The sequence below is a fragment of the Schistocerca serialis genome, chromosome 8, assembly GCF_023864345.2.
Source record: "Schistocerca serialis cubense isolate TAMUIC-IGC-003099 chromosome 8, iqSchSeri2.2, whole genome shotgun sequence".
Taxonomy (NCBI): domain Eukaryota; kingdom Metazoa; phylum Arthropoda; class Insecta; order Orthoptera; family Acrididae; genus Schistocerca; species Schistocerca serialis.
The window spans coordinates 307,647,340-307,663,302 of record NC_064645.1 but is presented as its reverse complement, the minus strand read 5'-3'; the positions used below and the strand labels follow the sequence as shown (position 1 = coordinate 307,663,302).

The following is a 15,963-nucleotide window of genomic DNA, read 5'->3' as shown; positions in this document are numbered from 1 at the left end:
TCTGGAGCAACATATACTGTGTCTTCAAATCTATAGCAATTTCTTTCTTACACATAACTATGCACAACACATAATGCTTTTATTGTACCAATCACAAATTCTTCTCAAACATCCATTGGGATATGAGAAATTCTCCTTTATTTGCCAGAATGTCAAATGCACATTCTATAAACTACCTAGTCCGAGACAGTTGGTAGTTAAAGATTCTTTTGTTGTTTGTTAATCTCCATCCTACATTAGGAAGGACACATTAAATTTTCAACATATATCAAATGCCTCACTCTGACAGTGACATGACATTGGTATTCCATTGGTTCATATGGGACTTTTCTCCCATATTCATTAATTTTTATTGACGAGTTAGCCATGCAAAATTGAATCTTTAAGAACAGGTGTGTCACTACATTTTCCAAAAGGTTATGAAATTATTGCACTGACATTCTTGCATAGTTAAAAAAAAATGATCTGAGTAGTTTTTGAAGATTTTTAAAATGATTTGTAAATAAGCCCTTTTTGTGTCATTCTAGAAGTATATGATGAATCGAATTTCTTTTTCTTCTTTTTTTCTGTGACAAAAGGTAAGTAAGCAACGACAACATCTTCCAAATCCATCTTGCTCAGCTGATCAGTCATGACTAACCATCACTGGCTAATAAAGCTGACCAACTAAACTGGCTGCTCAACATTTTGGCTGTCTCGTCCAGGCTACCACTGCAAGGCTGCCTAGTGAATTATAGCCCTTAATGCATTTGTCAGCAGTACTAAATGTTTCAGCTCCAGAAGGTAAAAACTGGGCAGAAATCCTGTCTCATAGTGATGCAGCTTTCTCAAGTGAATTTTGCTTTTGATATCTCCACATGTGTATAATTGGATAGATAAAAAAATCTGCTCACCACTTGGTGGCAGGAGAAAAAACATATAAAAGTTAAGGAAATGTGCAAGCATATGGGACCAGTGGTTCCCCCTTCTGGGAGAAGGGTTGAAGGGGAAGGAAGAGAGATGAAGGAAAAGGACTGTTGACCTTTAGGAAATGGGGAGCATTGTGTAAAAGCTGCTGAGAACCCTGGGTCTGGTAGGAGATACAAGGACTGTAAACAGCATCAGATGTTGGATGATCACTGTAATGCCATGTAGGTGGCACTTACTCATGTGGGACGACATTATTGGAATCTGATAGCATTTGAAATGGACCTCATTGTGGGTCTCCATTTGACAGGCAGGTCAAATTGTGCAATATCCATATTTGTGGGGTGTTAGGATTTAACAGTGGCCCACTGTTGTACTGCAGGATAACTGGAGATTAGGCATACCCATCATTAAGATTCTTGTCAATGTCTGATCATCACAAAGGATGATGCTGTGCTATGCACCAACCATACTGTAACCCCTTTACATCTGCACCCGGCATCCAAAAACAGGTAATGGGTTCCCCGCAACACTCTGTGTCATCTACACCATTATTTGGAGACTAGCAGCAGCTGTACTAAGGAATTATTGCCCCATGAATAGGCTGCCATTAACACCATAAAACAAATGGCTGAATTTGGAGTGGTGGCGTGACCGGGAAGCATCGACTGCTGGTGAACAGTGTTGCCTTGTGTTCAACGTTGAATCAAGTTTATGCACTGCCACAGATGTCCATTGTCAGGAAGTATGGTCATGAGTTGAGGAGAGGTTCCATTCTTCCAATGTCTTGAAGAGCCACAGCAATGTTACTCCTGGTGTCATGGTGTGGAGAGACATTGAGGGAAGTCTAATGTCCCAACGATACATCACGGACATCCTGCATCCTCATGCGACAGTATCATGGTGTCATTTTTCAACAAGACACTGCCGGTCCACACTGTCATGCTCCTATATGAACTGTCTGCATGATGCTGAGGTACTCCCAAGGCTCCCAAGATGCTCATATCTGTCCCTGATAAAACATGTGTGGCACCAACTCAGATGTCAATTCCATACCAGTGTCAGTATCCAATGCATCGAGAACCAGTTACAACAGTTGTGCACCATCTCATCCCAGGAGTGGATATCACAGATTTATGAGATACTTCCCAACAAAATCAGTGCATGCATCCAGCCCAGAGGGTGCAATTTTAAACTATTATCTGTGCTTATACTGCAAAATTCTTCATAAATTTGACTCATCTTTCTAATCTCTGCAATAACATCAGATACCCTTTCAACCCGTGAAATTGCATTTCGCTTCCTCCTCCCTCCTGGGTTCTTCACTTTTTTGTCAGGGACTGTATGTGGCATAAATTGTAAAAATATTAAAAGTATAAAATAAGATTTTGTGAGCTGTTCCTGGTTTCAGTTTTGCTATGATCCTTAAGGCTGTCTTTGGCAGTGTGAAAACCATTTTCATATTAGTTTAGTAGGTCCCACCTCTCAGCACTAGTCCACAAGACAGGAAATGATACTACAATCCAAAATACACAGCCTTAGGGTTTTTGAATTAAGTTGTGGAGTCAGTCCTGACAAAACTCTACCATCTGGTGAGCAAGATGTATGAGACAGGTGAAATACCCTCAGACTTCAAGAAGAATTTAATAATTCCAATCGCAAAGAAAGCAGGTGTTGACAGATGTGAAAATTACCAAACTATCAGTTTAATAAGTCACAGCTGCAAAATACTAACGCGAATTCTTTACAGACGAATGGAAAAACTGGTAGAAGCCAACCTCGGGGAAGATCAGTTTGGATTCCGCAGAAATGTTGGAACACGTGAGGCAATACTGATCCTACGACTTATCTTAGAAAATAGATTAAGGAAAGGCATACCTACATTTCTAGCATTTGTAGCCTTAGAGAAAGATTTTGACAATGTTGACTGGAATACTCTCTTTCAAATTCTGAAGATGGCAGGGGTAAAATACAGGGAGCGAAAGGCTACTTACAATTTGTACAGAAACCAGATGGCAGTTATTAGATTCAAGGGACATGAAAGGGAAGCAGTGGTTGGGAAGGGAGTGAGACAGGGTTGTAGCCTGTCCCCAATGTTATTCAATCTGTATATTGAGCAAGCAGTAAAGGAAACAAAAGAAAAATTTGGAGTAGGTATTAAAAGCCATGGAGAAGAAGTAAAAATGTTGAGGGTCACCGATGACATTGTAATTCTGTTAGAGACAGCAAAGGACTTGGAAGAGCAGTTGAACGGAATGGACAGTGTCTTGAAAGGAGGATATAAGATGAACAGCAACAAAAGCAAAACGAGGATAGTGGAATGTAGTCTAATTCAGTCGGGTGATGCTGAGGGAATTAGATTAGGAAATGAGACAATTAAATAAGTAAAGGAGTTTTGCTATTTGGGGAGCAAAATAACTGATGATGGTTGAAGTAGAGAGGATATAAAATGTAGACTGGCAATGGCAAGGAAAGCGTTTCTGGAGAAGAGAAATTTGTTAACATCGAGTATAGATTTAAGTGTCAGGAAGTCGTTTCTAAAAGTATTTGTACGGAGTGTAGCCATGTATGGAAGTGAAACATGGACGATAAATAGTTTGGACAAGAAGAGAATAGAAGCTTTTGAAATGTGGTGCTACAGAAGAACGCTGAAGATTAGATGGGTAGATCACGTAAATAATGAGAAGGTATTGAGTAGAATTGGGGAGAAGAGGAGTTTGTGGCACAACTTGACTAGAAGAAGGGACCGGTTGGTAGGACATGTTCTGAGGCATCAAGGGATCACAAAATTTGGAATTGCAGAGCAGTGTGGAGGGTAAAAATCATAGAGGGAGACCAAGAGATGAATACACTAAGCAGATTCAGAAGGATGTAGGCTGCAGTAAGTACTGGGAGATGAAGAAGCTTGCAGAGGATAGAGTAGCATGGAGAGCTTCATCAAACCAGTCTCAGGACTGAAGACAACAACAACAACATATGGAGATAAACTCATTAACATAAATAGGGTGGATATTAATTTTGTTGGACATGTGGTGAAACTCCTGCTTGCATGAAATCCTCTCATTTATTCATAAGACCAAAAACTTATGTCCCGAACAGTTCTTTGTCCAAATTTCATCATTCATAATATTTTGTCTGTCTGGACCACTTGTTTTAAAGTGAATAATATATGTTCTGCCTTTTCTTAAGCTATCTCACTTTAAGTGAGCTCTCACCTTTTAGTAAAACTTGGAACCTCCCTCTAAGGCTCAGCTCACTGTCCGCAAAACGGTCAACAGATATGTTATTGGAATACATAGTAATCAGATTCTTATTATGTAGAGCACTTGGGTAGTGTTTTACTGTCATACACACAAGAATGGATGTAAAATGGAGCACTGAGTGATAGCAAAATTTATATTTCTTGATCTCATCTGTCTACTCTCTAGTACTTCTCATTATCGTGTATAACTTCTGTATACTGTTGTCTATTGTTTAAACATGTCTCTAGTAATACCACAAATTTTTCAGTGACACCACTCACTGTAACTTTCTCCAAAAGTGCATTGTGATGTACTGTGTCCAAAGCTTTGAGAGATCCAAGAATACTCTTGCTATTTGGGAATTTTCAATTATTTTTTCAAGCATGCATTAGGCAATCAGCAATGTTGCTGACATGGTATTCCAACCAATTGTGCAGCCATGCTGGAAATCACGTAGTGTATTAACATTGCTGTCGCCATCATCTTCCTTTGAAGGATCTGGGTATTGCCTGTTCTGAACCCACCAGCAAAATCATTCTCATCTTTCCCATTTAACTGAAAGATGATTTATTCTAGACAGTACTGTCACCATTTTGTGTTACTTATTCCACTTTCTGGTGATGACTGCTTCTCCTTTCATGTCAGCAGATGCTGGAATTGAAGTTGCACTGCACACGTTCACTGGTTTCATTTTCTCCATGGCTTTTGAGATCACTTTTTTTCTCACCATATAAGCTTTCCTTGCAAAGTAGACTTTCTTGATTTGGAATTTTATGTTATTCATACCTTACGAAATCTCTTTGTAGATGTTCATGCTTGCAACCAATGCATGTGTTGGCTTTTGTGTCCTCTGTTCCTCCTGATAGCACCAATGACAGTGTTCTTAAAAAATAAATAAATAAAACAAATCTAAATCTATAATTCTCAAAAGATGCTTTTGTCTACTCATAATGCTTGCATTATAACCACTGGAGATGCTCCAAAACCATGAATTGTGTCTTGTGAATGAGCTTTCCAGTTTTCCGTATGCTGAAGACAGGAAAACAAAAATAATTGTGACAGTTATTGATATGTGGTGTTTATTTTGCAGTTGGTGCGTATAAGTATTGTTAGTAACTATGCTCAAGTCCCTTGACCTAGTTATAGAAATAGGAATGAAACTCAGTGATATATACTTTGGATATTCAAGCACATCTTTGAAATGTAGGCTGTAGTCACTTCTGAACTTGCTCAAAGAACACATCAGCTTATGAACCATGTTCTTCCTGCCGATAATATAACTGAAATTTTGCAACAACATAGAATATGTTTGGTACTAGGTGATGGTCAGGCTACTTCCTGGATTGCACAGAAATAGCTCGCTAAATTTGCTTGGTATTTTCTTGTCATTTCCATTGAATAATTTGAGTGATGTTCACATAAGGTGTGACACCTGTTTATTAATCTATGGTTTTGAATCCATGGAAGTCATTTCATGTGAAAATTGCAACTAACCTTGTCTTTTACATTGCAACTTATGTATCCTAGCCACCATTGGGGCAATAAAGAAGGGACAAATGCTTCAGTACTTCATAGCTCTGAGGTAATGGACTCGTGCTGTGAAATGAAGGCTGAATTGGATCATAGGCCTAGTCACAGTGGTGGCCAGTTTGTTATCAGTTTCATGACAGAGCTACAGACAGCCATATGGATAATCAATAATGAAATCTTAACAAAATTTCTCCATCACATGCCCTCTTTGTACCTCCAGTGCCCCACAGTGTCAAAGATAATGTTTTTTATAGCACACACTTTATAAGGCATTTTTCTGCCGCTGCCATCATAATTTTTTGATTTCATAAATTCTGGCCCTGAATAATTTATAAACTGAGATTCGATATGTGTCTACTCCGACTGCTAAATTTTCATATTACTTGAGTGTGACACAGGACAGCATGTAAACACAGACCATTTTGAAATCCAGAATGCATAATATTTTATTAATTCATGCCATTTCTAAGGGCACTCATATTACATGTACTTTCTATGTTATTAAAATGGACTTTTGTCGTAAAGTTATAATGGTAAGTCGTAATAGATTTGTATTAGTATAACATATACATTAGTACCATTTATCCATTAGTTTGCTGAAGAGAGCAGTGAACAAAAAAAGAAATTAATCATCAAAATATATTCTCTAATATTGTCTAAAACAGTGTAATTTATCAATTTTATGCCTGTTGAAATCTACTCATTCAGAGTTAAAGATGTCATTAAGCTAGGGTTGAAGTGTGTTCTTGTCTGAAAAGAAATTTTCTGGACAGTTGTTTGACAAAAAGGGGAAAGGCGAACAAGTGAGGGTGCAATATCAGTGAATACTGACTTCCTGAACACACTACTGAATACTTTTGTTTATGAAATCAGTAGAGTGCATTATTGTATAGTAACAACACATGATGCAGTTTTATCAGTCATTTTTCCTTAACAGTGACTGAAAGATGTCACACTTGTTGGCAACAAATGCTAGTTGCAATGAACACACAACTAGGGAGGAGTTCATAGTGCACATCACCCTTTTTGTGCCACTAAATGCAAAATATTATCCGTTTGCACTGTCCTTTGTTTGAGGTGATGCCTTTTGTTAGTCTCAGCTGTTCACTTTTTTTTTTTTTTTTACAAAAATGCCTCAAATCCCTCACCAGTAACAATATTGGAAAGGGATGCTCAGTGAGGAAACTGATGAAGTACAAGCAAAAATATTGTAATAGTCACTGTTTTGATTTCAGTTGCTTTGACATCTGAACCTTGCCTATTGAAAGCAAATATTGCATAAAAGTTAAATAGTTGCAATTCATCAGATATGTAAATTATCTGAAGTTTCTGGATGTGGAAAATCATTCATGCCAGGGTGATCTTCTGTAAACTCAAACTATAAAGGTGGCATTTCCTTCTTTTGGAAACTACTCATAATCACTCTCATAATTATGAAGCTAAAATATGTACTCTTCTGGTATAGGACACTGTTACTTCAGTATATCCTTAACATTATCTGAAAAGGATGACATCAACTAAAGTTCATGAAACGTTAGTAATATGATCAAATTTTATATTCATCTTTTTGGTAGTATTTGTAAAATTATTGTTATCAGTTATGTAAATTAAAGATTGCTACTAAGCCTAAAGGTGACATGTTGAGTTGCAGACAGGTACGATGAAAAGACTGTTACACACTGAGCATTTGGCCAACGCCTTCTTCAGAAAAGAAGGCAAAACACCACACACATTCACACAAGCAGGCACACCACACAGACATGGCCGCTATCTCCAGCCACTCAGGCCAGACTGCAACTGTTGTGTTGAACGAAAGCAGCAATCTAGAATGGGGCAGGGAAGGGGGAGGAATAACAGCTTATGGGTGGAGGGAGAGCATGTAGCTGCCAGGTGTAGCATTGGGAGACTGTGGGGAGTGTAAGATGGGGAGAGTGGGCAACAGGAAGTGGGAAAGGAGAGGAGCAAAGAGGGGAAAAGACTGGTGGATGTGTTGGCAGAGAGCGGTGCATAGTAAGGGTGGGGGGCAAGAATTGGGAGGAGATGATAGCACAGAGGGGGGGCAGGGGAGTAGGCTATCGTCGATTGAGCACAGAATAACTTCAGGAGCAGAGAACGTGTTGTAAGGATAACTCTCATCTGCGCAGTTCGGAAAAGCTGATAGTGGAGGGGAGGATCCAGATGGCCCGACTTGTGAAGCAGCCACAGAAGTCAAGCATGTCATATTCAGTTGCATGTTGTGCCGCAGGGTGGTCCACTATGTTCTTGGCCACAATTTGGCAGTGACCATTGATCCTGCTGGATAGCTGGTTGGTAGCCATATTAATATAAAAGCTGTACAATGATTGCAACAGATCCAGTATATGACATGGTTGCTTTCACTGGTGGCCTGGGCTTTGATGGGGTAGGATAAGCCTGTGACAAGAGTGGAATAGGAAGTGCTGGGCAGGTTGATTGGGCAGGTCTTGCACCTGGGTCTTCACACCAGAGATATGATCCATGTGACGAGGGACTGGGTTTGAGAGTGACATAGCGATGAACTAGGATGTTGTGGAGTCTGGTTGGTGATAGAACACCACTTCAGGTGGGGTGAAAAGAATCTTGGGTAGGACATCTCTCATTTCAGGATATGATGATAGATGATCAAAACCCTAATGAAGGATGTGGTTCATTTGTTCCAGTCCAGGGTGGCATTTGGTGACAATGGGGGCACTCCTTTGTGGCTGCTTCTTCAGGGTGGAGGGAGAATTGAGTTGTGTCAGGATATGGCACAGGAAATCTGTTTGTGGACAAGGTCTGAGGGATAGTGCCTGTCTGTGAAGTCCATTGTGAGAACTTCAGTATACTGGACAAGGGAGTTCTTGTCACTGCAGATATGCCCATCCCCAGGTGGTCAGGCTGTACAGGAGGGATTTTTTGGTGCGGAAGAGATGGTAGCTGTTGAAGTTAAGGTGCTGTTGCTGGTTGGTGTGTTTAATGTGGACAGAGGTATGGTTGGAACCATCAGAGAGGTGGAGGTCAAGTGCCCCAGCCCCTTGTCACAAGGACCATATCCCTGTGGAAGACCCAGGTGCAAGACCTGCACAACCCACTCACCTAATGTTTCTTTTTCCAGTCCTGTCGCAGGCTTGTCCTACTCCATCAGAGGCTGGGCCTGGTCCACCTGTGAAAGCAGCCATGTCATGTATCACCTCTGGTGCAGTCATTGCAGTGTTTTATGTTGGTATGACTAGCAACCAGCTGTCCACCAGGATGAATGGACGCTGCAAAACTGTGGCCAAGAGCAAAGTGGACCACCATTTGGCACAACATGCAGCTGAACATAACTTGCTTGACAACACTGGCTGCTTCACAACTCTGGCCATCTGGATGCTCCTCTACATCACTAGCTTTTCTGAACTCCGTATGTGGGAGTTATCATTGCAATACATTGTCTGCTCCCAAAATCATCCCAGCCTCAGTCTAAGGAAACCCATTTTCCTCATGCCCTCCACCCAAGAGTTTCCACCCCCTCTGTCATATTACCTCCTCCCATGTCACTCCCTCCGCCCTGATCATGCTCCACTCTAATGATGCCACTGGTCTTATCCTCTTTTATGCTGCTCTCCTTTTTTACTCCTCATTTCCTCCCCCCTCCCTCCCCCAACAGCCTACCGACACTGCATCTGACAGCTTTGTCCTGCTGCCTTCAAGTCCCTGCATGCTTCACCACACAGTGGTCTTCTCTCTCCCCACCTGTACCCTGCTGTCCTTCCCCCTTCCCTGCCCCACTCCTGATCACTGCTTTCGTTGAATGTAACATTTCAGTCTGCCCAGAGCAGCCAGAGATAACAGTAATGTGTACTTGAGGTGTGCCTGCTTGTGTGAATATGTGCATGTTTTCCTTTTTTTTCTGAAGATGGATTTGGTTGAAAGCTCAGTGTGAAACAGTCTTTTCATAGTGCTTATCTGTAACTTAATGTGTAATCATTATGGTGCATAGCATTCTGTCCTTTTCATAATTGTTGATATTCCAACTTAGACTTTCCATTGTTTGAAAATTATTATTATGTTATTAGTAAATTTAGAAAGGTAGAATGTTCAGCAAATTCACCAATGTATAGGGTAATGATCTGGGAAACATGACTCTCATTGTTTATAACCAAAAACAGATTAAACATTACTGAAAAGGAGGTGATACTGCAAATTTTGGTTATCCTGAGAAAATGCTATAAATCTTTGTTTGTTAAAGCCTCACAAATGGTACAAATGTTTCAAGCTGTCTCCACTGCCTGCAACACTATAGTAAACCCAAAGTGAACAATATGTCACCAGTGTTACATTTTTTTCCATTTGTGACTTGATTTTATAGTGCTGAAATAACTTTCATAAAATTCAAGTATGCAAAATCCAATAAGTAACTGCCAGGCAAATGCTAGAACTTCAAGTAAGAAAATAACACTTGATAAACAAACTCACAGCAATACACGCATGATGTGTTACTGAATGGCTTTCACTCAGTTTAGCAAAGTTATTTCTCCCTGAAAATCAAACAACAATAAGAAATTATTTTGTGCTTACGAATATGGGAGCAGAAACGTGCTCAAGGAGCAACATGTTGTGATCACCTGGTCAGATGGCAGCTGGCATTTGGCAGCCAATTGTGGTGGCCACTGTAGGGTGAGGAACCTTGAACATAAGCTGTTCTAATCTTGATGCAGCCACGAGCAGTTTTGTGGAAATCTTTGTGGAAGATTATGGTATTACTAGTGTGTTAGAAAGTGAAGCAAATTTTTTGAGATTTCATCAGACTGAACCTTTAGCAAACAGCCAAAATGTGGTTTAAGAAATAAATGAAGAAGTGTTCTCTAACTCAGGTCTTTATGCCTACATCATGCAATGTTTGCCACTAGACCACAAATAGATACAGCACTCTAAAACTTCGAGTGCAAGACAACAGTTCCTCCAGGCACTTCTGCATCCTGCTGTGTTTCCAGATTGTGCAGATGGCCAGACGTAACTCAGCCTTAGTCTCTGCAGTAGACAGGTTTCATATCTAACAGTAAGAGTGTACAAAGCCAAAATAAGAATAAAAATTATGCTTTGTACATTCTACTAGCATCATCAGACTTTATGTAAATTTCAGTCAGTTATTTTGTTATCAAAGGACAGACTTTGAATTTAAATGTGATTGCCTAGAGCAGCCACCAGAAGAGGAAGCAGAGCTGACTGTAGTTAAAAAGTGTAATGGCTGTTAGATAACAGGTACAGGAATTGTTCCTGATAACATGAAATAATGTGACCTGTGAACTGAAAAAATTTTCTTCTTGTTGAGAAAGAGTAGTAATTTTAACAGATTTCGCTGCACAGATGAACATCTTCAGAAGATGTCATATTTGTTAATCTTATTTAGCTGTTGCCACAAAGAAATTCTACCTCGTTTATCATTTGTTCCTGGCCACTTTATTAGCTCTGACTGGGAATGGATGGACATGATGATAACAACACCACAATGTACATCCCTAACAAGGCAACAAATAGACATTGTGATGGATTTTAATGCCCTGGTTACATCAGAATATCTTTTCCATACACTGAAGTTATCGCTGAGTTAAATTTATCCATAACAAGGGACTTAATTTTGAACCAATGTGTAGAGCACTTTGTATAGCTGGTATGTAGAGTTGAGTGGAGAAGTGTGAGACGTTGCCCAAGGAGACAGTAGGCACTGACAGGTTGCATTTTATTTATGGGTAAACAGCTAAAATCAACCTCAAATTGAAATATATGGGTCTCCTGAGGTGTGTGAAGGCGATGGAGTTTTACCATCAGACGGGACAGATGCTATGGCTTTACTTTTCACCATTGATTGCCATCAGATGTTACTCTTACTTCAGATAAATGTATATGCTGAATGCAAAACATGAGGAAAGTATGATCATATGGGGCATCAAACAAAATTTTCTACTGGATTGAGGACTTCTTGGTTGAGAAGAGACAGCATGTTATCTTGGATAGAGAGTCATTGACAGAAGCAGAAATAACTTCATTCATGCCCCCAAAAGATATTTTGGATCCTTGTTTTCATATTGTATAATAATGACTTAGCAGACAATATTAATAGTAGCCTCAGGCTTTTTGTTGATTTTTCAGTAAACTGTAATGAAGTACTGCCTGAACACAGCAGCATGTTCAGTCAGATCTTGATAAGATTTCAAAGTGGTGCAATGACTGGTAGTGGTATGAGAAAAAATTTTCACATGCACAAATTACAAGGGAACATGCATGTAATCCCAGATAATACAACTTTGTGTCAGAAAGGTAAAAGCTATATAAGAGCAAACATGTTCAACAAGGTGGCAGATAATTTAAAATGTAAGCCTATATTAAGTATAAATGTGTTTCAAAAATCTATAACTGGAAAATCCAGGATGGAATGTAACAATATTATGACACTATTGTTGATGAAGGCCTTAATGGCTGAAAGCTTTAATTATGAGAGTCTTTTTAGTTGTGCCTATCTGTGATGCAGCATCTCTGCTATATGGTGAGTAGCAACTTTCCTTCTTATAATATTGTGTTTGAAAGATTTCTTTGAAAATATCTACAGTACCATTGTTTCTGTTCAATGAATAGATACATGCCTATACCTATACCTATACCTATCTTACAGAACTAATAGTTCCTTCTTTTGGGAGGAGAGAGGTACAGACAGGGGAAGGTTAAAAATGAAGAGTAGGTCATTCAGACCCTGGATAAGGGAACCCATGGGTAGTGAGGATGAGGTTGCACAAAGATCTTACCTAACCAGTTATGTTCTTTCGGAGACTAGGCCATCTGTGAAAACAGCAGTATCATGTAATAGCTCTGTTACAGCTTCCTGGTGCCAGCATCTCTGAATTAAGTAGATGGAAGTTGTCCTTACAGCATATCCTTCTATTACATAAGACTCTTGGCATCAATCTCCGATAGATCCATTCTCACAACCACCTCCACTCCAGGCCCGATGACCTCCACTCCACTCATGTTATACCTACACCCTCCTCTCTGCAGGCTCCCACTTCCTCTGTCCTAGGCCCCCTTTTCTCAGTCCAATAATTTACATTATTGTGCATTACACATAACTCCCTCTGCCTATATCACAAACAGACCAGTGCCAGTTTCATACATATGCTCGTTGTGTCTGTCTTCCAATTGATAGCTAACCTCCCCCAACCTGCAACCCCTCTTCCCCCCCCCCCCCCCCCATCTTTCTCCTCTCCCCAATAAAACACCTTACCTCATTTGGCTGCAGTACTGAAACAATATAAGTAGCTGCAACAATGTAGCTATGCATGTATATATATTGTCTAATAATGATATGAAGTGGACAGATAGCTACTCAACACACAGAAGAGGCGTTGCATGGCATATAGGCATATTGGAAAGACTGCTAGTTATTATAAACTATCATTCTAAGTACTTTGGCAGATGTAGACAACAAAACACACACATTCACATGAGCATAATTCACCCACACATGACCACTGTCATTCCAAACATTACAGTCTCAGGTAGGCCTTATCACCTGGAGATGGCAGTCATACTGCCATGGGCATACATGTGTGTTTTGTCTATATCTAATGAAAGAATTAATACAGTGGCTAATAATATCCAGCAGTCTTTTAAATGTAGCATGGCTGTCACTTTTCATCTCCTCTATGTAGTGAGTAACAATTTTCTTTTCAAATTGTTGTTATTACATCTAAGATTTTCCATTGGTTATATGTGTATTCCCTTAGCTCTGAACAAGGGTTTGTCAGACAGCTCAGCAGTATTCTCCATCTTGTTTATATGCATATCCACAATTCATCATCTCAGTTATTAATGAGTTGTTACCTTTACCCCTTTCATTATTTATATTCCATCAAGGATATTCCATTACCTCATTCTTTCACAATGATTATTAATTTTCTTTTCTTGCCTGTCTTTTATATTTTTCAGCTTGCTTTTCATTCAGTTCTACTTGAGGTTCCTCCACTTTTTGCTTCTTAGTTGCTTTTTCTGTGATACAAGCCATTTTGTCTTCCCTGTGCTTGTTCCAGTGACTTGTAAAGTTGTTTATTGAAAACCAGCTATTTTTCTGTAAACTCACTTGAACATCTCCTCATTTGAATGTAAGAATTATTATGTATTCAGTGCTTGCAGTGTTTATATTGAAAGATAAATAAATGTTATTTACTACCTATGTGCAGAATCAGCAATGTATATGAGTTCACCATCTTGAATTCAAAGGGAACAGTGCTGCAAAATGAACAGATTAAGGAGCCATTAATCTTACTCCTTCCTGTAACAAAAGTGGCTATGCAAGGAAAATTTTTACATGTGAGTTTTACTAGAATATACACTGTATACTTTTGTTTGTATTCTATTATTTCTAAATGACTGCAACAGCTATTAAAACATTGTATGTTGCACAAAGAAATATACATAGATACACAATGACATGTGTAATGTAAGTGTATGAAGTGCCAACAGAAATGGCTCTTTACTTCTGCACTGAATAGCAGATGTTTCTGTAGAGACAAAATCTTTTTTAGAATATTCTCAAAAATATCAATGTAGCTTTTGCATTATCATACCTGTGCTTTTATTACCCTATTATGTCTGTTAAAATTCATTTTTAAACATTAAGAGAATAACAGATTGAGTAAATTCATTGTATATGAATCGTGGTAGCTGGACATGGATTTCAGTGTGTTCTAGCTATCAGTTTATTTAACTGTTATCATCAGTATTTACCAATGGATATTATATTTCACACTAGAAAATCCAGGATGGAATGTAGCAATATTATGAAAAGGAAAGTTGCTACTCAGTTGTTGAGACTGCAGTTACAAGTTTGTGAGTTGCATTTGTGTGTGTGTGTGTGTGTGTGTGTGTGTGTGTGTGTGTGTGTGTGCGCGCGCGCGCGCGCGCCCGCGCGTGCACAAGTGCACGCATGTGCATGTGCATGTGTTTGTCATCTATTTTTGATGAAGGCCTTACTGGCTGAAAGCTATGTTTGTGACAGTCTTTTTGTTGTGCCTATCTGCGACACAGCATCTCCGCTATATGGTAACAACTTTCTTTTTCATTATATTGTTATACAGTGTGTTTATAAATGAACCCTTTATAATATTTATTATATTAAACTTAAAGTTATGAATGATATGTCAAATGAAAGAGCAACTCAAACAGTTTTACCAAGAACCTTATAAATGTTCAATGTGAGCACCATTTGTCACATGGCACACATCAAGTCTATAGCCGAGTTCTTCCCAAATGTTGATAAGTGTGTCTTCAGTAATTGTAGCAACAGCTGCTTCAGTCTGGTTTCCTAATTCAGGGAGGTCTGCTGGTAGCAGAGGCATGTACACATGATCCTTGATGAAGCCCCAAAGGAAAAAATCACATGGCGTTAGGTCGGGCCCCATGCAGCCTATCCAGCATTTGGGTACAGTGTCTAGTGGATTACAGTGGAAAAATTGTGTGCTGCACATGCGCACTGGTGCCAAACACAACTGTTTGAGTTGCTCTTTCATTTGACTTATCATTTACAACTGTAAGTTTAATGTAACAAATATTATAAAGCGTTAAAACCCCGATATTCATTTATAAACACCCTGTATTTAACACTAGTTTTTTGTATTATAATTGTCATTTCAAACTATACTATAATGTACTGCTTCATTTATGTTTCCATGAGCTGTGGCTTGGATTTTTATTGCAATTCACTGCTACTTGTAGTACCCCTGCTAACACTAATGTGATCACAGTTGCGTTGGTTTATGTTTGCCTTATTGCAGTGAATTAATTCAGTTACCATTAACTAACAATTCAGTTACTATTAACTAACTGTTAGATATTATTTGTAATGTTTGTACTCTGATGTGTCCTGTAATCATCAAATCTGTTACACATTGCTAATATAATGATGAAAAAAAAAATAAGAAAGGTGATAATCAGTTTATATAGCATAAGTCAATCATTAGCTAACTTAAAGAAGCTGAATGCAGTGAATCAAATATCATACTACTGAGTATCATTTCTTACAGAAATTAAGATTATTAGTGTAAATATCACTAGCTAAAAAAATCACTGTAAATACAGAGCAATTCAATGAAATGCAAGATTTATGCTAAAATTCCTTTTAGTGACTTCTACTGTTAGTTTTAATGTAGCACAAATACTCATTTTTATGACAATTTTCATGAAGTGATCCCTGCAACTTGAGACAGTGGGAAATTAGGTGTACAGACGCTTGAAAAACTGTCTGTACACACATTAA

General features: G+C 38.9%; 1 protein-coding gene across 1 annotated transcript in view; it reads left to right on the top strand.

The window, feature by feature from the left end:
* LOC126416990 (uncharacterized) overlaps window positions 1-15,963 on the top strand; it is a 335,028-nt gene that overhangs the window by 224,066 nt on the left and 94,999 nt on the right. The window contains exon 20 of the mRNA XM_050084875.1: window positions 13,889-14,018. Within this exon, the coding sequence (XP_049940832.1) occupies window positions 13,889-14,018 (130 nt within the window). The remainder of the gene's footprint in view (window positions 1-13,888; window positions 14,019-15,963) is intronic.